The sequence below is a fragment of the Lissotriton vulgaris genome, chromosome 11, assembly GCF_964263255.1.
Source record: "Lissotriton vulgaris chromosome 11, aLisVul1.2, whole genome shotgun sequence".
NCBI lineage: Eukaryota > Metazoa > Chordata > Amphibia > Caudata > Salamandridae > Lissotriton > Lissotriton vulgaris.
In genome coordinates, this window is record NC_141699.1 from 1,096,984,081 (window position 1) to 1,097,010,060 (window position 25,980).

The window sequence follows — 25,980 nt, forward strand, 5'->3', positions numbered from 1 at the left end:
TAGTTGTGGGTGGGGAGAGAGCTCTAGTTGTGGAGGCGGAGAGCGGCTCTAGTAGTGGGCGGAGAGAGCGGCTCTAGTTGTGGGCAGGGAGAGCGGCTCTAGTTGTGGGCGGGGAGAGCGGCTCTAGTTGTGGGCGGGGAGAGCGGCTCTAGTTGTGAGCGGGGAGAGCGGCTCTAGTTGTGAGCGGGGAGAGCGGCTCTAGTTGTGGGCGGGGAGAGCGGCTCTAGTTGTGGGCGGGGAGAGCGGCTCTAGTTGTGGGCGGGGAGAGCGGCTCTAGTTGTGAGCGGGGAGAGCGGCTCTAGTTGTGAGCGGGGAGAGCGGCTCTAGTTGTGAGCGGGGAGAGCGGCTCTAGTTGTGAGCGGGGAGAGCGGCTCTAGTTGTGGGTGGGGAGAGCGGCTCTAGTTGTGGGTGGGGAGAGCGGCTCTAGTTTTGGGTGGGGAGAGCGGCTCTAGTTGTGGGTGGGGAGAGCGGCTCTAGTTTTGGGTGGGGAGAGCGTCTCTAGTTTTGGGTGGGGAGAGCAGCTCTAGTTTTAGGTGGGGAGAGCGGCTCTAGTTGTGGGCGGGTAGAGTGGCTCTAGTTGTGGATGCTGAAAGCGGCTCTAGTTGTGGATGCTGAAAGCGGCTCTAGTTGTGGGTGGGGAGAGAGCTCTAGTTGTGGAGGCGGAGAGCGGCTCTAGTAATGGGCGGAGAGAGCGGCTCTAGTTGTGGGCGGGGAGAGCGGCTCTAGTTGTGGGCGGGGAGAGCGGCTCTAGTTGTGGACGGGGAGAGCGGCTCTAGTTGTGAGCGGGGAGAGCGGCTCTAGTTGTGAGCGGGGAGAGCGGCTCTAGTTGTGAGCGGGGAGAGCGGCTCTAGTTGTGAGCGGGGAGAGCGGCTCTAGTTGTGAGCGGGGAGAGCGGCTCTAGTTGTGGGCGGGGAGAGCGGCTCTAGTTGTGGGCGGGGAGAGCGGCTCTAGTTGTGGGCGGGGAGAGCGGCTCTAGTTGTGGGCGGTGAGAGCGGCTCTAGTTGTGGGCGGTGAGAGCGGCTCTAGTTGTGGGCGGGGAGAGCGGCTCTAGTTGTGGGCAGGGAGAGCGGCTCTAGTTGTGGGCGGGGAGAGCGGCTCTAGTTGTGGGCGGGGAGAGCGGCTTTAGTTGTGGTTGGGGTGAAGGTAATGCAGAAGACCAGAGACGCCTCCCCATCCAGAGTGCTGTGCTCTCCACTTGACCACTGGGTAACATTTCTGCTTACAATGAAAATAAGGACATGCGGCCTTCCTCGGTGTGCGATCTATTCTGTAGGTTCCTTCCAAGCTAGCAAAGGACACTGAGGCGATGAGCTGCCATGGAAAGCTCCTCTGCATCTGATAACGCAGGGGTCACTCCCAAGTGCTGAGGGAATGGACTAGACGAGCCCCTTGAGAATATTTTTCTCATTGCGCCTTCTCTGGTTTTTGATATTAGTCTCTGGACAATTGTGGGAAGTAGCTGCCCTGACTTTGCAGGTGTGCTGGGCATGACGCGGACCTCTGTGAGCTCCTCACGAGCAAGCATTGACAAAGCCAGGAGGTCTGGTCATCCGAGCCTGAGGCAAATGCAGATCAGCCCCGTGAGCCGAAGGACACTTGGGGCAGCCCGCTTCATGTCGATGCCTCTTGCCACCCCAGGGCACGAAGAGGAGGTCTTCTCCCTGGACATTTGTCCATCTTGTTACTGCTACGAATTTAAGTGATCGGGACAGAGTCTGGTTTTGCTAATTTAGTATTAAATATCCCAGCAGCCCTTGCTCTTCTCTGGCAAAGGATGACCTGCAAAGGTATCTTTGCAGATGACAGCGAAGCGAGGAGCATCAGGTCCCGGACTTGAACATAGATGCCCGGTGTGAAGGGTGCAAGCTCTCGGCCAGCAGCCCCGCCGAAGGCAGCATTGACGCTTAGCAGCGCCAGTGCTTATTGTTCAAAGAAACAACCTGGACTAGAGCAGCACATCATGCATGGACCTGGGAAGCTTCGCGGGGCTGACTGTGTGCACAGAGGCCAGAATGCCCGGGATGCTCCGAACCCGAGATCGTGACAATGCGAGGATCAATGGTGATGACGCAAATGGCGTGGGCGGGTCTAAAGCGGGATGGGCGGGACATCAACCAATGCCTGAAGTTGGCTCATCAGGGTTCCTTACTGTGTGTTGTGCTGTCATGAGGGCTCCTGCCAGATAACTTAAACTGGCTAATTATAGGGAAAAACCCCTTGCTCTCGATACCCCCCCCCCCCCCCCCCTGCTGAGTGTAGTAGCCATGGCACCAGAGGAGTACCGTGCTGATGGCCCATCACCCTCTCCATTGGGAGCCAAAGTGAAAATATATCCTGTGCTAACAAGCAGTGCACGGATCACTTAGTACGCCATGTCACATTTACATTAATCATCCTAGGTGTTGAAGGTCAGGCACTGTATTGGCTCCCTTCTTTCCTTGAGAATAGAACCTTCCAAGTGTTAGACCAGACCTGTTCCTTGGACAGTCTTCCGTGAGCTGTGGGTGCCTCAGGGTTCTGCCCTAAGCTCCACTCTGTTCAACCTCTATATGCTCCCCCGGGAGAAATTGTGCAATCCTTTGGGTTGTCGTTAGATTTCTATGCTGATGACACCCAGCTGGCTATGCAGTGGCGGCTGGCAGAGAGCAGGGGTGGTGAGGCAGGGAGTGGGACACAAAAAAAAACCTTTTGCTGGCCGCCGTCTCTCCTCAGCCTCGGTCCTTTCCCACGACGCCTTAGCCTCAACTTCGGCGGAAGCGGGGAGCTCACAGGCTCCTTACCCTAAGCCAATCACAACGCTGCAATGCAGTGTCGTGATTGGTCTGAGCGCTGTGGTTCGACACTCACTTAGTGTATTGGAGCCTGGGCATGTTCCTCACCAGCCTGTATCATGCAGCCTGGTGGGGAACCTGCAAAGTGCGCATGACTGGCCGGCTCAAGACATCCGGTCAAACAGTCATGAGCCCTTAGGGGAGTGCAAACCGCTCCTCTCCCCGTGATTCAAGCCCGCTCTAACCTGGCCCCATAGTCAAACCTAAAATAACAGGGTCATCATTTCTTTCCTTTATCCTGCTCTGAGCAGTGGGCGACGCTCCTCTGTTTTAGCAGAGAAGCCACCCCTGTAGTTATGTCGATCTCCCCCGAACTTTGCTCTAATCACCATCCACTGGCCCCCTATCTACAGGAGGTGGCCAGCCGGATGGCAAACTGTGGTCTATAACTAAACTGAGACAAGACCGAGGTCATGCTGCTGGACAACAGTATCAGAAACCAGCGGCCAACACTGTGGCCTGTCCGGAGAGCCTTCCGAGCCCTAAAAGCACGATAAAGATCCTCGACGTTTGGCTCAATGACAACCTCGCCCTGGACTCAAGCGAAAGAGCGCGCTGCGAGCTGCTACGGCGAGCTGCTACGGCGAGCTGCTACGGCGCTCTCAGAATGCTCAGGAAGGCCCTCGACCTTCTCCCCTTCCCATCCAGAGCGCTGATTATTCAGGCCCTGATAACCTCAAGCTTGACCATGGCAATCCTTTGCATCTTGGCTCTCCCCATTATGTGCTAAAGCGGCTGCAGGTTGTTCAGAATGCCTCCGCTCGCCTCCTCTTGAACGTCCAGAGGCACCACTCTGTCGGAAAGGCTTTGGACAAACTTCGCTGGCTCTTGCTGGAGCAGTGATGCAAGTCTACAACAAGGGCCACGTGTTGGCCAAACCTTTAGCCCCGCCCTATATCCCTGGAAGATGACTTAGATGGCTCCCCGCCCACCGTCCAAGATGAGGTTGCCTTTTGGTGGCCCACTTAGCCCCAAACTTTGGAACTCTTTACCTATTGATTTACGTCGACTAGCCAAGATCTTTCTTTCGGAAAGGCTGAGTTTGCCCCTCCCACCGCATTGCAGTTTAGCTGGTGTTGCCGGTTCTAGTGCTGGGAAGCCTCCGGGTAGCCATGCACTTTACTAGTTTTATAGAATAGACCAGGTTGGCGCGCATGCTGCTTGACACGCTAGAAGGGACAAACAGGTACTTATGAGGAAGGGAGCTTTTTGTTGAGGGTGAATGATGTGAATCCAAATAGTATTTGCAAGAAAGAAAAAATAAAGTAACAAGCATTGGCAAAATTAATAAGTTGACAATGTCCACCAACGTTTTTGGCCTTGTCAATGTTTGTTGTGACATAATTTTTGCTAAATTATATTGGTAAGGAAGCTGCCGGGCCCTTGTGAACCTTACAAAACAAAATTGGCTAAAAGAATATTTTTTAGTTGTCAAAAAGCAGTGCTCCCCGGCACTTGGGGGACCTTCTTTGTGCACCCCTGGGTGAGGATAGGGTTTCAAGCTTCAGGGAATGCAGTGGACATGGAAGATGAACAAAGCAGACAACAAAAGTGGCACTACCATCTCCTCAGCAGTCCATAGCGAGGTGCTGTTCTAGGCCAGGACAGCCCCAGGTCAGCAGAAGAGCTCAGGCAGCCTGCAAACACCTCAGCCAAAGGCGATAATGGAGACATCGACCGCTGAGGAAGCGAAGCATCATCAGGTGAATTGATTCGCTGGCTCACAGAAAGGGTTCATATTCAGGAGCAGTGGAAGCTGGAGTCAGGCCTGCTCAAACTTGTCTCTACTGGTGAGGTGAACACAAGAGCCCCCTCTGATCCACTGCTGATGCAGACCAGAAACACAACCCCCCGGCTCCAACGAGCTGTGCATGAGGGGCAGAAAGGAAGGAGCCTTGCGGGGGAATGCCGGGAGGACCTACTAGGAACAACTCGCGGGCAACGACCCAAGCTCTCAATACATGCAAGTCCACCAGGGAGTTCACCGTGTGCTCTGACATGGGCTCATTGAAGGGTCTCCGACATGACAGACGGCACTGAACGGCAAGGCTCCGCGTGATGCCGTTCGCTCTGATTTTACGGTGCAGGAGAAATTCCTTGCACTCCGCAACGTACCTGAATCCACCGGTCGCGGAGCTCCGCATAGCAGTTTTTTCGGCACTTCGAGACACTCCATAAAGCGCGACTCCGCAAACTACGCCCAGGCCTACCGCTCAGTAGTGACGGTGGGTTCTGGGCTGCAGTCATACACCGATGGTGTGATCCTTCTTGTACTATTGGGGATATGACATGTGTTGAGAGCTTACTTGCTGCTTTTTCCAAATCGTTTACACGGTTGGGCTCCATATTTCAACAAGCATTGGCAAAGGTAACATGTCTTGCCTTTTAAACGTGAAAGCTTTGCCAATAATGGTCTCTAATGCATAGTCAAAAAAAAAAAATATTATTTCAAAGAGACTGGCAGAGCGTTGAGTGCAGGTGTGCATGAGGAAGTCTTTGAATGTCTTCTTTGAGGAAAAGCCTGTTTTAAGATGGCCGAAAGTGTCAAGACCCATCCACACAGCAACAGGGGGGTTGGTGAGGAAAGAAAAGCAATAGAGGAGTGGGGAGCAGTGGGGTTGAACATGCACAGGGGGAGCAATATTGAGGGCATGGGGGCAAAGAGGGCTGGGGTAGTAGGGAAGGGTAGCAACAATGAAGGAACTGGAAGCAAGATAAAATACAACAGTTGAGTGGAGAGGCTGTAGAGTAACAGAGGTACTAGTGGGAGAACAAAAAGCAAAGCTAGAAGAGCGAGGTGTAGGCGAACAAGCACACACAGGAATGGAAAAACACATGCACCTCCACGGAGTGTTAACAGAAAAACAGAAAAGTGAACCCTTGATTGGATGAATTGCATCCTTCCACTACTAACAATCAGAACAACTTAAATAGCTATGCTAAAGAAGATTGACACACGCAAGAAGAGGAAACCAAACCAATAAAATGAGATTGACAAGAAAGATAGCCAATGATAAGGTATGGGTTGATGTAAAGCCCTTTGTATGTATTTCCACTGCACATTCTAGGTAGTTTGACAAAGCTGTCTCTAAGCCTTAAAAATAGCGATTTTTCTTGGGTTCAGTGAGTCGAGCAGTGGATGCCAACTTAGGCTTGTCCCTTGTGCTGTCCATCACAACTGTTTGGGAAGCTCTCTTGATAAACTCTTGACTTCCGGTCCTTGAAAGGGCCTTCGGTTCGTTTCCTCCCCGTGCTTAGTTGGTGCCCGCTCATCCAGTGGGGTTTGTCTTGGGTGATCAATATGTATTGATTCTGGCGGGGCCTCTTGCTTTGAATTTTGTTTTGAACTTCATGCAGGTCCAGTGAATGGTTTTATACGCACTTCGCTCCCATATCTTTATTTTTTTTGCCTTGGGGACTGAGTGTGCAAAGTGTCGCCTAAGCGCCGGTCCACATTTCGCAGGCGGTCGTTATGCTCTGGTCTCCGTTATTGACCGCTTTTTGCCTCAGTATAAGTGAAGGTTTCTGTGTTAAAAAAAAGTCCAACAGGAAAGGCCTTGACTTTAGGGACTAACCGCAGAATGGAAGGCAAACCTAACACAGACCGTGGTGACATTCTTGTGAGAGCTAACAATATGGCGGGCCTGTGGACTTACCTCTGCTCTCACTGCACCCTTGTGTCTGCAGCATGTGTGAACCTGCTGAGTCAGAGGTCCCATGATGGAGTGCTACATTTGGAAGAGTTTCAGTTGCTTGTTGCTGCAGCTTAACTTGCTCATTTCTAGGGATTGGAAAAATAGCCAGGTTTGTAGCGGCTGCGTAATATGTGATGCTGCTTCGCACTAATGAGTCCTAATTACCATATATGATGACTCCGTTATACACTACAGTTCTCATCAGTCTCACTATAGAAAGGGGCCATTGAGAGAATTTAAAAATGAACAACAGTTGCACTGAGCTAAGTACTAGCTCTATTGTGTAAAATGTTTCGTGAGACTCTATCAACGGAAGGGTCTTCAGCAGGGCTTCTCTTGTGATGGGAGCGATTCCTGCAGCCCATCTAATTGTGACGAGAGTAAGCATGTTTTACCCTGCCTTGTCCTGCCCCGCAGACGTCCTACAGAGGTGACCAGGGTTCATTCCATGAAGGGCGGAACCCTGGCTGAGGCTTTGGTATCGGGCTTGATCCGGGACCTGATCCTTTTTTTAAATGTTGGGCAAAGAGTTCCTCGTCCTCCCCCATGCCACCATCTTTTTTGCTTTCCTATCAAGGGCAGCCCCACACCTTTTTTAATATATATAAATATATATATATAAATAATATATATTTATATATATATTTTTTAATTATTTCCCTGCCTCTTTGTGCAGCACTGCAGCATTTTGCTCTGAAGTGCAGATAATCGCCTGGTGGCGCACCGACTATACAATAAAGGCCACCTACCCTTAGAAAACTAAGCACTAACAGGTTGAATGTAGTGCTTAGAAGGTCTCAGCCAGGCATCTGTGCTGTTGGGATCCTGCCACCTTATCGTCGTCTTTGTTTCTGCGGTGGTTGTGTGTGGATTGGGGGTTGTTCCTTGGGGTTGGTTGATAGAATTCTCTTCAGCTCGTCTTTACTAGACGGCGCCCCTCATTGCCCGCGGTTGGCTCCTGTTCGTCAAGGGTGGGGTGTATGAAGTGCTTCTTCATTATGGTTATTTCTTCGTATTTGGGGGAAGCAAGTTCAAGTTCAAGAATTTATATAGTGCACTACTCACCCAGAGGGTCTCAAGGCGCTTGGGGAGGGGGTTCATTATTTGTCGAATAGCCAGGTTTTAAGTTCTTTTCTGAAGGAGATGTGGTTCTGTGTAAGGCGGAGGTGAGTGGGGAGTGAGTTCCAGGTCTTGGCCGCCAAGTAGAAGGATCTACCTCCCATGGTGGATCTTTGGATACGTGGAACTGCGGCGAGGCCTTGATTGGAGGATCTCAGTTGGCGGGTGGGTGTGTAGAAGGATAGTCGAGTGTTGACGCATTCGGGACCTAGTTTGTAGAGGGCCTTGTGTGCGTGGGTGAGGAGACGGAATGTTATTCTCTTGTTGACGGGAAGCCAGTGGAGGTCTTTCAGGTGGCCGGTAATATGATCCTGGCGAGGGATGTCCAAAATGAGTCTCGCTGATGCGTTTTGGATGCGTTGGAGGTGTTTCTGTAATTTGGCTGTAATTCCGGCATAGAGGGTGTTTCCGTAGTCTAATCGACTCGTAACCAGTGTGTGGGTAACGGTCTTTCTTGTCTCGGCGGGGATCCAGTGGAAGAATTTTTTGAGCATACGAAGTACGTTGAAGCAGGAGGATGAGACGGCGTTGACTTGATTAGTCATCGAGAGTGAAGAGTCTAGGATGAAGCCAAGGTTACGTGCCTGGTCCGTGGGTATGGGTGCTGAGCCCAGATCCGAAGGCCACCATGAGTCGTCCCAGGCAGAGGGGGTTGATCCTAGGATGAGCACTTCCGTTTTGTCTGAGTTGAGTTTAAGGCGGCTGTCTTTCATCCATACGGCTACTTCTTTCATGCCTTCGTGAAGATTGGTTTTGGCGGTGTTGGGGTCTTTGGTGAGGGAGAGGATCAGCTGGGTGTCGTCTGCGTAGGAGATGATGAGGTTGTGTTGACGCGCGATGGAAGCGAGTGGACTCATGTAAACGTTGAAGAGGGTGGGACTGAGTGATGATCCTTGTGGTACACCGCAGATGACTTCGGTGGCCTCTGATTTGAATGGGGGGAGTCGGACTCTGAGTTCTCCCAGCTAGTAACGAGATGATCCAGTCCAAGGCATTTCCTTTTATGCCGATGTTGCTGAGGCGTTGTATGAGTGTGCTGTGACAAACAGTGTCGAAGGCGGCAGAGAGGTCGAGTAGAATGAGGGCCACTGTTTCTCCGTTGTCCAGTAGTGTTCGGATGTCGTCTGTTGCGCGATGAGGGCGGTTTCAGTGCTGTGTTTGGCTCGAAAGCCGGACTGTGAGGGGTCGAGGGAGTTGTTGGATTCGAGGAAGGCAGCAAGTTGGCTATTGACGGCTTTCTCAATGACTTTGGCCGGGAATGGGAGGAGGGATATGGGGCGGTAGTTTTTAAGTTCAGAGGGGTCTGCTGTGGGTTTCTTCAGGAGGGCGCTGACTTCGGCATGTTTCCAGCTTTCTGGGAAGGTGGCAGAGATGAAGGAGCAATTGATGACATCACGGAGATGGGGTGCGATGATGGAGTCTGCTTTGTTGAAGATGTGGTGGGGACAGGGATCGGTTTGCAAGCCAGAGTGGATGGAGTTCATTAGGCGGATGGTGTCTTCGGTGGTGATTGGGTTCCAGGCGCTGAGGTTGTTAGAGGGCGGTTTAGGTTCTGAGGGGCGTGGAGAGGATTGTTTGTTGGAACTATTTTCGAAGCGGTTATGTATGTCGGCAATTTTGTTGTAGAAGAAGGAGGATAACGAGTCGCATAGGTCTTGGGAGGGAGGGATGTCGTTTGAGGCTGCGGTGGGGTTGGTGAATTCTTTGATGATGTTGAATAGTTCCTTGCTGTTATGGGCGTTGTTGTCGAGTTGATTCTTGAGTGCTGATTTCTTGGTGGCTCGGATCAGCTGGTGGTGTTTGCGGGTGGCTGCCTTGAAGGTGGTCATGTTGTCGGTGGTTGGGTTTTTTCTCCATGTTTTCTCAAGAGTGCGGCATAGCTTTTTGGATTTCTTAAGGTCATCGTTGAACCAGGGGGCCTTTTTACTGTCTTGTTTGGTGTGATGGTTTTTCAAGGGTGCTAATTCGTCAGCGCTGTGAGTGATCCATTGTTTGAATTTGATGGCAGCTTGGTTTGGGTCCGATGAGAGGGCGGGTGGGTTTTTGGTTGAGCGATGTGAGGAGTTGGTCGGCGGTGATTTTGTTCCATTTTCTTCGGGGGATAGGTTGTGGGGGGTTGTGGGTCGAGGTGGTTTTGTAGCTGAAGTGAACACAACTGTGGTCCGTCCAGTGGAGAGCTGTGGTGCGATTAAAGGAGATGTGTTTGCTGGAGGTGAAGATTGGGTCGAGCGTATGTCCGGCTACATGGGTGGGGGTGTCAACAAGTTGTTTGAGGCCGAGATTGGCCAGGTTGTCAAGAAGGGTGGTGTTGCTGTCGTTTTTCTTGTCCAGGTGGAAGTTGAGGTCTCCTAATAGAATGTAGTTCTCGGAGGCGAGGGCATGTGGACTGATTAAGTCGGTGATGTCTTCGCTGAATTGTTTACGGGTTCCTGGAGGTCTGTAGATGAGGGTGCCTCTGAGTGTGGTTCTAGGGTCGGTGTGGACCTGGAAGTGGAGGTGTTCGGCGGTTGTAAGGTTATCGTCGAAGCTGGTCATGATTCTGATGGTGTTCTTATGGACGATGGCGATGCCTCCTCCTGTTTGGTTGGTGCGGTCTTTTCGGATGATCTTGTAAGTGTCCGGGATGGCTATGGCGATGTCGGGTGTTGATGATGCGTTCATCCAGGTTTCTGTAAGGAAGGAGACGTCCGGTGACGCAGTGTCGAGTAGGTCCCAGAGTTCGGTTGCGTGTCTGTGGACCGAGCGGGTGTTTAGCAGGATGCACTTCAGGTGGTTAGATTCGGAGATGTGTTTGGATTCGGTGGATGTGGTATTGTTGTTGATGCTGGTAAATTTGCAGGAGTGGCAGGCGAAAGGACCGTGGGTACGTCCCGGGGCAGCTTCGAAGCATTGTGGTGTATGTCCGGGGTTAAGGGCAAGGAGAGTAGCGGCGTCATATGTTATGCGGGAGGAGTGGGTATTGCGAGGGCCAGGAGGTTGGGCGCGGTCCAGGCGTGGTCCAGGCGCGGACGGGCGCAGACGGGCTTACCTTTGACGCACCTTCGGTGCGACCGCTGCGTGTGACCACTGCACGCAATTGCATCAGACATAAGAGGATGGTGGAGAGGGGAGGGGCGAGGGAGGGTCAGCTGGGAGGCGGGGGGCGGGGCGGATAGCCGGGCTGGGAGGCACTACAAACAACAAACAATGTCGGCGAGCCAAAAGGCAATCAGGGCGCTATTGGGGCACAGGCAAAGCAATGCAGCAGACAATGCGAGATAAGTAAATAAATAAAAGTGCACAATTACGCGAGAATCGGCAAACAGGCAAAGTACAGCAGCACTGGACAATGATAAGCACACAAAGCGCAGTCTGGCGGCACAGCGCTCCTAACAATCAAATTATTCCTTAGTAGCGCGAGATGCCACAATGCTAGCAGTTCACAGATGTCATCTTTTGAGCAATTATAGTGCGAGCAGCGCTACGATACCAGCTCGGGTCAGGAGCAGCGTGGGGGGGGGGGAACAGGCACTTCCTCTGGAACTGGCTCTAAGAAACAAGCACTTCGATGGGCTGATGCATTGCGGTGAGCATCAGTTTAACCGGAAGGTGGCTGTGGGAAGTGGGTGACGGAGCAAGCACTTAGGCTGGTATGAAGTGGTAGGAAGACGCATGTCCACTGAAGTGGGTGGTGGATCAAGTGTAAAGGTGGGAAGAAACACTTGTGCAGGAATGAGATGATGGAAGAAACACTTCCATAGCAGTTTGGTAGTAGCCTAGAAGCAAGCGTTTAAGCAGGAATGGGGTGGTGGAAACATGCACTTCCAAGGGTCAGGGCACTTAAGGTAGTTTACGGTAGCGCTTTAATTTAAATGGATTGCAGTGAACACCGGCTTGCACACATCAGTAGATTCCTCTCTGTGTGGAAATTATTAGTTTTACTTCACTCTTTAAGTTTGCAATACTCAATCAGCTTCGAATATATATATTTTTACTATAGCAACTCCTTGAGCTGAGGATCTGTTGTGGTGCCTTGGGTTTGCATTTGAGATTCTCAAGGCTGCAAGTAAAGATGTGTCCTTTCTTCACAGACCCACAGGCCTCACACGAAGCTCCAGTGCTGTAAACATGCGCAAGAAATGCAGCTTGCGCTTCTGATGACGTCAGGGCCTGGGTCACGTGGGCCTGGATCCCTGCAAGGGCCATCAGCAGGAGATACAAGGCCTGTCTATACATGGGCTCTCTTTCCTGTACCCACTTGGGCAGCTACATGCCCATTTCTAAGGGCATCACATGGACCCTCAGTTGAAGGCCTAACCCAGCCTCTGGCACCTCGTGTGACCTGGAGTCACAACTTGGTAAACATGTTTTGCAACCCCTTTGCAGAAGGCGCAGTATGTTGTGGTATTTCCGGTCTTCCTTGTCCTGAACATTGGAATTTATCCAGTGGTCAAAGTGGGCGGGATCGGAGGCGCGCCCTTACTTTTTTAATTTTAAGAAGAACCGTTCCCCTACTTTTTCCTCGATTTGTATCAGCTTATCTCACACTGGGTATATTGCAAGTGTAAAATAATGACCTCTTTTTTTTACAATTGACTCTTTCTCACTCCCTCGGATTTATTTAAAACCTTAGATTCTAAGAACTGTTGGTCCTGGTCCTGTGCTGATAGCGATTTTTTTCATATTTTTTTTTAGTGTTCATTGGTCAAATCCCTTTGGTCTCTAATATGGTCTAAGCTCAATGACATTTTATGCTCAAATCACCCTTTTGACATTGTTCGTATTTTTTTTGGTGGTTCCTCCCCCATTTGGAATGTTTCATGTAATGTGTGTAAATTCATAGACTTGTTCATAGCTATTTCTTTGCAGGTTATTACTACGAACTGGAAAAATACCTCTAAAATTTCATACAGCGCTTGGTGGAATCTGCTGTGTCATCACCATAGACTCGATTGTGCATTTGCTACCACCACTCCCCTTCTGATCAAAAAGGATCTTTTATGGCTACCTTTGACTGACTTTCTTTCTAGATATGCTTCATAACTCTCACTTCATGCTTATGAATTGTTTGCCTTCTTTCTTTCCCCCCTCTTTTCCTTCACAAAATATCTTTAAAAAAGCATTTTCCCTTAGTACAATTCTTATTACTCCCTTTTTGGGACTTTTGTTTCCCTCATTGTATTTTGTACTTTTTGACATATTTTCATTTTTTCATTGTATTGTAATGATGTTTTACATTGTTTATCTAATTTAATAAAACTTTCTAAACTCGAAAAAAATGACTTGCGTATTGACAGTGCTTTCTGTCACATGCTGGGACTTTGTAGTACAAAAATCACTATTCTCCACTGCACCAACCAAGATTTAATTCTGTAGCTCTCAGGTTACACCCAGAACTCTGCAGTGTATTAACTAATAGAGGTTTCATAATGTACTATAGTAATTTATGCTGTGCCCTATTTTCTATGTAGCTACCTGGAGGTGAAAGACCAAAAAACTTGTAGAATATTTCTTTTTTTTTTTTTAGCCACACCTTTGACCCTCCCCCACGCTCACTGACCCCGTCCCATTGCATGCAGCATCACAGTTCCCATACTTTTTAGGTCTCGCCTGGCGAAAGCAGCTCATGCGCTTCTCTTGCCATGGAGAGGACCTTTTGGAATCAATTCTTCCCAACGCTTGCATGCACGCGTCGGCATGGACAAAGGTGGCTGCTCTCGCCATCTGTCCAATGCAGACAGCATGCGCGTGTCCGTACGGACTGTAGACAGTCTTACACCATCTTGTCTAACTAGCGTGTTCACCACGCTGCCGCACTCACTCCCCCGCCAACCCGAGCTCTGCTGCCTACCAGGCTGGGTAGACTGCTTCCTCTACGACACGCACAGGATGTGCCTTCAGTTACCCTTTCAAGGGTTTGCACTGATTTGCCTCACTTTGCACGACCCTTTGCAAATCTGGCACTTATTGTACCAAGTATGCTGCACCTTTGAAACTATATGCTGCACCTTTTGAACCTGCGGCAAAGAGGGTTGGCAGACTCTGTGAACTGTACACAAACTGTACACAAGGGGTTGCAAGGGGAATTGAAAGCTCAATATAAATATACATAACATGACAACGGTATTCGGGTGCATGATTTCGAGATAGGAATGCATGCATAACTGGAATTTTCAGATCCAGCCCCCCCCTTGGCGTGGCTGCGGGGTCTGTCAGAGGAGGGGCACGTGACCAGCTGAAGGGCACAGTCCGGCCACAAAATAAACAGCTGCTCTCTGCACGCGCTCACAGTTGGTAGCTGCGTGTGTGGAGGGTGGTGGAAGCGCGTGGTACAGCTCGGCGCAGCAGAAGCACAGTGAGTGACCGGGCATGTCCCTGGCATGCATTGTATTTTGCCGGCACACTGTGAGAGGGGGGGCAGGGCACGAATGATTGAAACTGGAGTCTCTGGTACTAACTGAAGTTGTTAATTTCTTAAGTAGTGTTTCTAGTAAAAATTGTTAATCCGACTTGGTCAGTCTGTAATGTGAAGTCACGTTAAGCTATCGTAGTTATGTTATGTTACATTATATTATGTTTTTTACTGTATTGCTATGTGTCCCCCTTGTGATGCTTATCTGAACTGGACAGAATCGTATGGCCATTACTTTGAACGTAATCCGTTGTCTCACTCAGCAATATGTTAGCATTTTTTCCCCTGCGCGAGCAGAGAGTAAAGTTGACTGTATCCCATGCATCTCGCAGGTAAACGGAAATTAAACTAGCATTCAACCAGAAGTTTTAAAGAGCACTGTGTTGTGGCAAGCATGTAATGGGCTTGTGCTTGTTGGAAAGTGACGTTGGTCAAAACTGTTTTTGTGAATAGGTTAAAAAACAAGCATTTACAATGCAAAAGGTCTCGCACAGACATTATTTTAAGCTATTGTCATTGTAAATGTCATTGTTTTTTTTTTGGGGGGGGGGGGTTCTTTTTGTAAAACATAAATAAAATGCATTGTAATTTAAAATGCCAACAGCTAAAAGTTTTGTTAATGCGAAACCTATTGTATTGCATTTACACAAGTGTGAGCTTATTTTCCAGGTGGAGGGGTGGGTTAAATAAATTGATCATTTGCCCGATCTGTATCTAGTGTGTGCTTTTATATTATGTGATGTGCTTTGTAAGTCCACTTTCTAGTGATCTGTATGGACTTAGGTGCCAATATTTTGTCCTGTTTCTATCTTGGAAGTTTGAATTAGAACAAAGACACCACCCAGAGGTATCCTAACCTACAAATGTAATAAAAAAGACAAATCTAATAAAACAAAAAAACTTGTTTACTAGGTGTCTCGTATTACAAAACGTTAAGTACATTCAAAATGGCATTGTTTGCATTTTGCATCACGCAGTCCGGTATTTTAAATGTTAAAAACAAGTAAAAGTACCAGATAGCCAATGAAAAAAATACCAGACTTGATGATAAGCTTCAGTTGGAGAGATGCGCATTGCAATGAGGAGTCCCACAAGCAGGGTGGTTATCCAGTGAATATTATTCACCCCTTATTCAAACTTGCTGTGATGCATGGAGCGAAGCAGTAGAGAAGGTGCCTATTTAATTATTTTATTTTTTGTGCCGTTCCTTGTCTCCACTCCGATAGTCTCTTGGTTTCAGGGGTACAATGATCCCCAGATAAGGCGAGCTTGTCAGCCAAACTTTGTAGATCACACACAGATCCATGTTACTCAAGCTCACCCCATTGCTGGAGATCTCGTGTCCATGTTAAGCCAGCACCATCAGTACTTACGTCCTGGTGCAAGGCTGGTGGTGTAACTTAAGTTACTCTCTGTTTTGGTGTCTCACGGAACCCACTCTGTTTTCCTTCCAGAGCACACTGGAGCAGTGCAAGGTCTGCGAGCAGCCCATCATGGAGCGGATCCTGCGAGCCACTGGGAAGGCCTACCACCCCCGCTGCTTCACCTGTGTGGTGTGCTACCGCAGCCTAGACGGCATCCCCTTCACCGTTGATGCTGCCGGAAACATCCACTGCATTGAGGACTTTCATAAGTAAGTCTTCCTTTTTTTCGTTTGATTGTTTTGGACTAAACATCTTCATATGAGTCGGTGTCGCAGGAAGCAGTCTCCTGCAGAACATTTTAGGTGGCAGTTGAACGATAAGTGTTTATTAATGCATGCCACCTAGTCATCAGCTCCACACGTCATTTCCCAAAAACAAAAGGTACACAGGTAGCTCAACTCTTCTGTCATGAGGAAAGGGCAACAATGGGATGGAGAAGAGGACATTGTTGTGGTTGGAAAATGGTGCAACACACGACTATGTACATGACAACATAAGACTTGCAAACGGATGCAAGGACACCTTTAATGTATATTGGTTCCAAAATGTTTACACACGCGGTCTCCATGTCCCCCTTGTTCATCTCTGAAAGCCCTCTCTGGACGACCCGCTGGCTTGGTTTCTCTTGCAAGGCCTCTTTTGGACTCTTGTGGACTCATCCTTGTAGATAGCCTCTTTCCAGGCTGGCTGGTCCCTGGGGTCATCCTGGCCACTGTACCACTTTATCCATCTGTATACGCTCAACAAATTCCTGGTATCCATCCCGCCACATCATTCTTCACCACAGCATCCTTGAAATGACCCATTTACCGAAGCGTGACTGGCATGAGCCACGCCTGTTTCATTCACCACCACATCATCTGCCGCCATCCAGTCACCACGCTTGACATATTTCAATTGTTACACCACACATTGAAACACTGCTGAATAACTCTCCTTTTGTGACATTGCCCTGTTTTTCAGGGCCTTTCCCTCTTACGCCATGTTTGAGCCAAACTGGGTAGAACTCTGACCCAGCAAACCTTCTTTCAAACATAGAAAAGGTGACTTCTGTGTTGCACTGTTAGACATGATAATGTGTTTCCCAGACAGAGCATCCCTAATTTAGCTGCTCTGTCTATGCACATTTTGACCCTTATGTTAATTTTTTCACCCATTCCATCTGATCAGTTATAGATAATCCCATTAAGAACTCTTGCATCTCATGTGACACAAATTGGACACCATTACCGTGACAATTGATTTTGGTTTTCCCTCCGTTTCAAACTAATTCTTCAGAAATTCAAAATCAACCAAACTGACACACATCACCAGGCACCTGAGGAACCTCCACTGGCTCCCCGTCCAGAAAAGATCCCCCTTCAAACTACTGACCCACCTACAAAGCCCTCCACGACCAAGGACCAGCATACATGAACCACTGCCTGAACTTCCAACCAACCAGAAACCTTAGCTCCGCCTCCCTTGCCCTGTCACAGACACCACGCATCCGCTGTAGCCACAGCGAAGGCCGCTCCTTCTCCCACCTCGTCTCCAAGCTTGGAACGCCCTCCCTCTCCACCTCTGAACATCACCCTTGCTGGTGGACTTCAGGAAGAGACTCCAGACCTGGCTTATTGACTAAGCCAGGAAACCTAGCACCTGGATACCCTCACGAGTGAGAAGTTGCGATATACAAGTACTGCTTGATTGATTGAACTTTACTCTTCACAAAACTTGCATACCCCTTGGTTACCCATTTGGAGGTACACTCTACTATTAACAGAACATACTTCTCTGGGTGCGTAAGAAGCTGCTCAAATGGTCCCACCATGTCTCGCTCTAATTTGCAGTCAAGGCACTTTTTGGATCTACACTGGAGATAGAAGGGAGGAACTAACTGCATGAGATTAGATTGCTGCCCACAATGCTCCTTGTTTCACCACACCTGCGACTAGACTGTTGACACACGGCCACCAAAACAGTTCTCTCACCTGGGCCTTTGTCTGTTTTTTGCCAATTGTCTCTCAATGGCTACATTGATACATTTTGCCTACAGCTTTCTGGGACTGACCCACTGCTCTCCCCTTATGACGTTTCCCCCACGTTTCAGAACTACTTCTTAGATACTCTCAGTTCTCTGAAACTCCACCAGTTGTGTCCACCACCATCAACCAATCCTGAGGTTTCTACCACAAACAATCTTACTTGCTCCTTGTCATGTGGAGCAGGGGTGGTTAGTTATGCTTTCTGCCAACTGTAAGGTAAGTTGCACCAAAAACTGGGGAACCCTGTATCCCCAAGAACAAGGGTAACGAAGCATTAATAAAAAATAGTTCTGCCAGGAATTCTTAGAATCAAATTAGCAAGTAATGGCTGAAATTTAACAAAAAAGCAGCAGCAATAGGTCACTCTACAAAAGAGACCAAAATTCCACATGAATGAGGATTGTCGATTTTATTTATGAGTAATTAACTCTGGAACATTTGCATATGATCACTCTGCCTCTGGTCTTAGCAGTGGTGGCTGCACACCTGCGGTGGGGAGGGGGGCGGGTGTCTTGGATGGGGATCTGACCGGTTCCCCTGCCCCAACAATTGGATATTTGTTTGAACAACTGCTGCCTAAACCACAAATTCCAAACCACTACATTGTTAACAACGAGTTCCTAAAGTAAGTAAAATATTTAAATTGCTCATTACCTATTTACACCACTATGTTCTTTTAAATCAGAATGTTTATGACATTAAAAAAATAAGAAATGTAATAACAGATTCGTTTTAACAATGTATTTGTGGGGGGGGGAGGACCCCCCCCACCCACCCCCATCTTCCCTTATTGGCTGAGGCCAGAGCATTCCCAGAGGCGCTGTGCCCCGCTGGCAGGATGAAAGCTGGATGCATCCCCGCACTCCTCAGAGCCCTCCTGCCTGGTGGCTGCAGTGCTGAGTGAATCATGCCAGGAGTCCATAAGCGTGTCCGGTCAGGGGGGCGGAGGGGAGTGACGTGCCACGTAGAGTGTTTCTCTGCTGCAAGGAGGCTAGGGATAGAGGAAGAGCAACTTAAATAGCTTTATCTCTTCCTGTCCACGACTGAAATGCACACCTGACCTGTCGTGCACGTGCATTACTTGGGGTGCGGATGGCAATGCAGCACTTTCGACTTTGAGGCCTCAGTTAACTGATAAAAGAAGTGTTATGTGGTAGTGGAGGGTGTGTCTCATGCTGGTAGGCAGCCACACACCAGAACCACTGACGTTATCATTTTGTCATTACTTAGAAACAGGAGTCCACTGAAGCTCCTCTTTTAGCACTCCTAGGAGGCGGCATAACTAAATGGTGTGGACCCTCGTAACCTCAAACCTTTCAGGCAGACACATATTTGTAATTTACTTAATTACAAATGTAGAAGCCTTTTCATGTCAGGCCTTGGCAGTCTTAGATCATTTGTGGTTTAGAAAAGTCGTGGTTTAGGCAAGTTGTTGTTAAGGATTAGTCGTGGTTCGGGCTTCGTTGTTCAGGTAAGTCGTAATTAAAACTCAGTTGTTAAGGATGTTTCCCTCAACAATTAGCTGTAAATCAAACTCACAAAAGGGGATAGACGTAGTGCTTGCAGTGAGTCTAGCCACTGGCAGTCGCTCGGGTAGCATTCCGACCCGTTATTCTTTTGACCTCAATGCCAGCTCAGATTATACCCAGCCATATGCGAATCGGTCTTGATCCTGCTCCAGTAGGAACAGTCGAGCCCGAACTGCAAAGCTATTAGCTGATCGAGAGCGGCACAGCCAGCAATGGCCCGCCTGCACTTAGACCGCCATCCCCCTGCTCCACAGCTACTGATTCACCAGAAATGCCCCAAGTCCCACCACCAACCTCCGCAGATCCAGCCCTTCTTAGAGTCTCTATTGAGCACATTCACAGGGAATCCTACACCTAACAGAGTGCTGGCGTTCCCGCAGCTGCTGCCTCTTTTTCAGGTCAATTTTCAACTCTGTCAGAACCATGATGTGTCTTCTAGGGATGGTGGTACCATACATCTCCTTTGTACCTCACACAGGCTCCATATGCAACTCCTACACGGGACAGTGGTCATAGACGGAGGGTTACTGGGAATATCTAGTGTTGAAGCCCGCAATTGCCACTCTCCATCAGTGGAACAGCAACAATTTGATGTGTGGTAGGCCCTTCACGGACTTCAATAACAACGAAGCCTGTAGGTCGAGTGGTGCTGAGAAACAAAAGTTAACACTGGTGTGTTTGCACAGAAAGTGAAATAACTTAAATGACACAAAGTCACAAATGGGCTAACAGAAAATTGCTGATTAAGTCCGATCAGCCCACCTGATGGCGGAGCCTCATCATGTAGGACTTCCGAACCTTGGTCAATGTGCGGTCGCCCAGTTGTATTTTATCAACGCAACACAAGACCGCAGTACGGTCACCGCAATCGTACGTAGAACAGAGGGGCTGATGTGTGCAGTGCAAAAAATAAATCAAGTGAAGTGTCTTAAAATGGCTATTGAAGCAAACAAGGACCTTTAATAGTGTTTGCCTGGATGTCAGATTAAAAGATGGTGAGGTGACAGTGTGAAAGAATCACTGTCTATATTGCTTGGTAGAAATCCAAAAAGATCTATGTAGGGCCAACATGTTTCTGCCTTCCTGTGAAAAAGTCACTGGCATTCGTCAGGGCCAAGCTCTTATCTGCTACTGCAAAAACACTATCATATGTGCTAGAATAATTACAACCAGAAAATAAAATAGCATTGATCATTCAAGACCATCCTACCACATCTTCTAAGTTTTGCTCTGATGATGCAATATGTCTTTCCTGTAAAAACGAGAAAAGAGGAGAGAACCATGTGGAAATTACATGTGCATGTTCCTCAGTCTTACATCTTCAACAATTGCTGTGTGGAAGGTACTAAAATTGTGCAATACCAGTGTTAAATCAAGATAAACTCAGACTAACCATCACAACTTTATGATAGTCACATTAGAAGTGCAAAACGTTATGTCACCGCAAGTCAATCAGTATACAAAAAGTTAAAACACTTACCCATCAATGTGTGGGAAGTAGCCTCACCTCACCCGGCAACTGCTCGGACGGATAAGGCACCGCTCTAAACATATAAAGACAGTCTCTGTAATGGATGCTTGTCTTAAGGGTTAGACCTCAGTGTACTGTTTGAAGACCCACTTATTTTCCATCTGTCTAAAACATATCCCCCACCATTGTACCAGATGGCTGCATCCAACGACTAGGGCATATGGCCTCCTAAATTATATTTATGTAAGCGCTCCCACAGTTCTACAATGGCACTTATTGTTTACCCATGACAACAGCTGTATAATATTATTGTTGTTAAACCAGTGGAAAAAGACCACACGCTGTTGTCAGTACCTCTACCGGTGAAAAAGGGGCGGTCTGCACATCCTATGCCACCCTAAATCCAAACGCCCTGGTCCCTGCTTACCTGTCCGTCGGTACCTCGCGGCAGAATCTCGAGCCGAAGGGGAGGCACCGATGGGCAGGAAGGACGTCTTTTTATGTTGCAGCTAAGTGGCCAATTAGATTCAGCTGGTTCGCTACGCCGTGTCAATGTGTACGCGCGGTGCAGAAACACTTCACCGCGCGCATGCGCACTTCCTTTTGGTGGTCAGACGCGCATAGGCGTGGGTGAATTGGTTTACCTAATCCCATGCGCATGCTCATTAGCGATAAACCAGCGCCGCTAGCTGAACCGGATAACAGGACACTATCGCCAATACACGCGCCTGCGCAAATAGCTAGGTATTAGGCGCTGTGCGATGGGAACGAGTATTTGCTAGGCAAGAAGCGCGGCGGCGCAACTATCAACAGATTGGGAAATGTACCCATTTCTGTGGCAGTAAATGGCGATGTTAGCCAATTAAAACCACCAATTTATACATAGTTAGTGGGAATATTCAGCATGGCCTGATTGGCTGTGTCTGAGAGTGTGTAGAAGGGAGCAAGTGGAGTCACGAAGTCTGACCCATGATGTACCCCAGGGCATTATCAAAGGGTATTTATTCGAGAATGGAGATACAAATTATAATCAACATATATATGTTGGTGGTCACTAAACTTAGAACCTGAAAGAGGATTTACAAGGCGCCCTGTAGATATAATGAACGCCACGGATTTGTGGAAGTCTGTCTTAATAGGTGGGCACACCTCATTGTGATAACGAAGAGCTCCCAATGGCAAATGTTGCACTCAGATAGATAACCAAGGAATGTTGTCATTCAGTCCAATTACATCAGATTTCAATCTGTAAATCCAACGTTGCTCCTTAACAAAAAGGAAGTGAGAGACATCAGCAACGTGTGACGGAATGTGTGGCTGTTCCAGCACTACCCAGACCAAGTCCTCAGCTTTATGATTGGCTTCCAAAAAATGATTGGTGAGGCCTGTAGATTGCTTCCTGCACCGGATTGTGCTTTTATGCTCGCTGATGCGAGACTTAATCATCCTCGTTGTATGGCCCACATACTGCTTCTTGCAGGGGCAAGTGATCAGATAGATCAATTTTTCAGAGTTGCAGTTTGTAGGTTTTGTTAATCTCCACGGTCTGTTAGTGCCAATGTCTATTATCAGGGTCTTATGTGTCTGAGGGCAGGCAGCACAACTCCCACAGGGGTAATGGCCTTGAACTGGATTAGTGTTCCAGAGAGTGTTAGTAATTTGTTTCATTTCGCTGCGTGGTCTGGTATGAACCAAGTTGTCCCGAATGGATGGTCCTCTCTTAAATGCAAAAAGCGGGCGTGGTATTGCACCTGCTCCTGTATTTAAAATTTTCCAATGCTTCAGTATGGTTTTTTTCACTTGATTGGAGGATGTGGTGAAAGTTTGTACCATGGTCATTCGATCTCTTGTCGCCTCTGATCTCTTATGTTGCAAGAGTGCCTCCCGATTGTTGTTGAAGGCTCTCTTCCGTGGTCGGCGTACTAAATGATTGGGGTAGTGCCGATCTCTCAGGTTGAGTGCCAGTTCTTTAGCATGGTGCTCGTATAAGATGTTAGACGAGCAATTCTGTCTCACTCTGAGGAATTGGCCTACGGGTAGATTCTCACGGAGCGATTGAGGATGAAAGCTCTGGAATGACAACATTGAGTTGCGTGCCATCGGTTTCTTGAAAAGTTCACTTTGTAGGCCTCCCTCTGCTGGGAAAATCTGGAGGTCCAGATACGCCAGTTTTTCTTTGCGGCTCTCCATGGTGAACTTAAGAAACTGATTCCTGGAATTTAACCATGTGTGGAAGGACGATACCTCCATTGCTGTCCCTCTCCAAATCACCAAGATGTCATCAATGTATCTTTTCCACAGTACCACCTGGTGGATGAAGGGGTTACTGTGGTTCAATGCATGATCAAGTTCGAATTGGTGCATGTATAAATTCGCCAAGCTAGGCGCAAAGACGCTCCCCATTGAGGTCCCTGAGACCTGGAGATAAAGATAGTCTTGATACTGAAAAAAGTTTTCCATCATGGCAATCCTTGCGCACTCCATTATGAAGGCAACTGGTGTTATTGTGTCTATTTGTTTGGCCTCGAGGAGGTTCCTGATGCAATCCAGTGTCTCCTGTTGCGGGATAGAGGTATACAACGATTCGACATCGAAGCTCACCAGTAGGTCTGTCTCCACGTTGAACTCAGCTTCTGCCAAAAGTTTGTGCTCGATGTCGAATCAAGACGATCTTTATCTCCAGGTCTCAGGGACCTCAATGGGGAGCGTCTTTGCGCCTAGCTTGGCGAATTTATACATGCACCAATTCGAACTTGATCATGTATTGAACCACAGTAACCCCTTCATCCACCAGGTGGTACTGTGAAAAAGATACATTGATGACATCTTGGTGATTTGGAGAGGGACAGCAATGGAGGTATCGTCCTTCCACACATGGTTAAATTCCAGGAATCAGTTTCTTAAGTTCACCATGGAGAGCAGCAAAGAAAAACTGGCGTATCTGGACCTCCAGATTTTCCCAGCAGAGGGAGGCCTACAAAGTGAACTTTTCAAGAAACCGATGGCACGCAACTCACGGTCATTCCAGAGCTTTCATCCTCAATCGCTCCGTGAGAATCTACCCGTAGGCCAATTCCTCAGAGTGAGACGGAATTGCTCGTCTAACATCTTATACGAGCACCATGCTAAAGAACTGGCACTCAACCGGAGAGATCGGCACTACCCCAATCATTTAGTACGCCGAGCACGGAAGAGAGCCTTCAACAACAATCGGGAGGCACTCTTGCAACATAAGAGATCAGAGGCGACAAGAGATCGAATGACCATGGTACAAACTTTCACCACATCCTCCAATCAAGTGAAAAAAACCATACTGAAGCATTGGAAAATTTTAAATACAGGAGCAGGTGCAATACCACGCCCGCTTTTTGCATTTAAGAGAGGACCATCCATTCGGGACAACTTGGTTCATACCAGACCACGCAGCGAAATGAAACAAATTACTAACACTCTCTGGAACACTAATCCAGTTCAAGGCCATCACCCCTGTGGGAGTTGTGCTGCCTGCCCTCAGACACGTAAGACCCTGATAATAGACATTGGCACTAACAGACCGTGGAGATTAACAAAACATACAAACTGCAACTCTGAAAAATTGATCTATCTGATCACTTGCCCCTGTAAGAAGCAGTATGTGGGCCATACAACGAGGATGATTAAGTCTCGCATCAGCGAGCATAAAAGCACAATCCGGTGCAGGAAGCAATCTACAGGCCTCACCAATCATTTTTTGGAAGCCAATCATAAAGCTGAGGACTTGGTCTGGGTAGTGCTGGAAAAGCCACACATTCCGTCACACGTTGCTGATGTCTCTCACTTCCTTTTTGTTAAGGAGCAACGTTGGATTTACAGATTGAAATCTGATGTAATTGGACTGAATGACAACATTCCTTGGTTATCTATCTGAGTGCAACATTTGCCATTGGGAGCTCTTCGTTATCACAATGAGGTGTGCCCACCTATTAAGACTGAGACTTCCACAAATCCGTGGCGTTCATTATATCTACAGGGCGCCTTGTAAATCCTCTTTCAGGTTCTAAGTTTAGTGACCACCGACATATATATGTTGATTATAATTTGTATCTCCATTCTCGAATAAATACCCTTTGATAATGCCCTGGGGTACATCATGGGTCAGACTTCGTGACTCCACTTGCTCCCTTCTACACACTCTCAGACACAGCCGATCAGGCCATGCTGAATATTCCCACTAACTATGTATAAATTGGTGGTTTTAATTGGCTAACATCGCCATTTACTGCCACAGAAATGGGTACATTTCCCAATCTGTTGATAGTTGCGCCGCCGCGCTTCTTGCCTAGCAAATACTCGTTCCCATCGCACAGCGCCTAATACCTAGCTATTTGCGCAGGCGCGTGTATTGGCGATAGTGTCCTGTTATCCGGTTCAGCTAGCGGCGCTGGTTTATCGCTAATGAGCATGCGCATGGGATTAGGTAAACCAATTCACCCACGCCTATGCGCGTCGGACCACCAAAAGGAAGTGCGCATACGCGCGGTGAAGTGTTTCTGCACCGCGCGTACACATTGACACGGCGTAGCGGACCAGCTGAATCTAATTGGCCACTTAGCTGCAACATAAAAAGACGTCCTTCCTGCCCATCGGTGCCTCCCCTTCGGCTCGAGATTCTGCTGCGAGGTACCGACGGACAGGTAAGCAGGGACCAGGGCGTTTGGATATAGGGTGGCATAGGATGTGCAGACCGCCCCTTTTTCACCGGTAGAGGTACTGACAACAGCGTGTGGTCTTTTTCCACTGGTTTAACAACAATAATATTATACAGCTGTTGTCATGGGTAAACAATAAGTGCCATTGTAGAACTGTGGGAGCGCTTACATAAATATAATTTAGGAGGCCATATGCCCTAGTCGTTGGATGCAGCCATCTGGTACAATGGTGGGGGATATGTTTTAGACAGATGGAAAATAAGTGGGTCTTCAAACAGTACACTGAGGTCTAACCCTTAAGACAAGCATCCATTACAGAGACTGTCTTTATATGTTTAGAGCGGTGCCTTATCCGTCCGAGCAGTTGCCGAGTGAGGTGAGGCTACTTCCCACACATTGATGGGTAAGTGTTTTAACTTTTTGTATACTGATTGACTTGCGGTGACATAACCTTTTGCACTTCTAATGTGACTATCATAAAGTTGTGATGGTTAGTCTGAGTTTATCTTGATTTAACACTGGTATTGCACAATTATAGTACCTTCCACACAGCAATTGTTGAAGATGTAAGACTGAGGAACATGCACATGTAATTTCCACATGGTTCTCTCCTCTTTTCTCGTTTTTACAGGAAAGACATATTGCATCATGAGAGCAAAACTTAGAAGATGTGGTAGGATGGTCTTGAATGATCAATGTTATTTTATTTTCTGGTTGTAATTATTCTAGCACATATGATAGTGTTTTTGCAGTAGCAGATAAGAGCTTGGCCCTGACGAATGCCAGTGACTTTTTCACAGGAAGG

General features: G+C 48.1%; 1 protein-coding gene across 1 annotated transcript in view; it reads left to right on the plus strand.

The window, feature by feature from the left end:
* LPP (LIM domain containing preferred translocation partner in lipoma) overlaps positions 1-25,980 on the plus strand; it is a 327,664-nt gene that overhangs the window by 285,422 nt on the left and 16,262 nt on the right. The window contains exon 7 of the mRNA XM_086944622.1: positions 15,491-15,669. Coding sequence (XP_086800748.1) covers positions 15,491-15,669 — 179 coding nt within the window. The remainder of the gene's footprint in view (positions 1-15,490; positions 15,670-25,980) is intronic.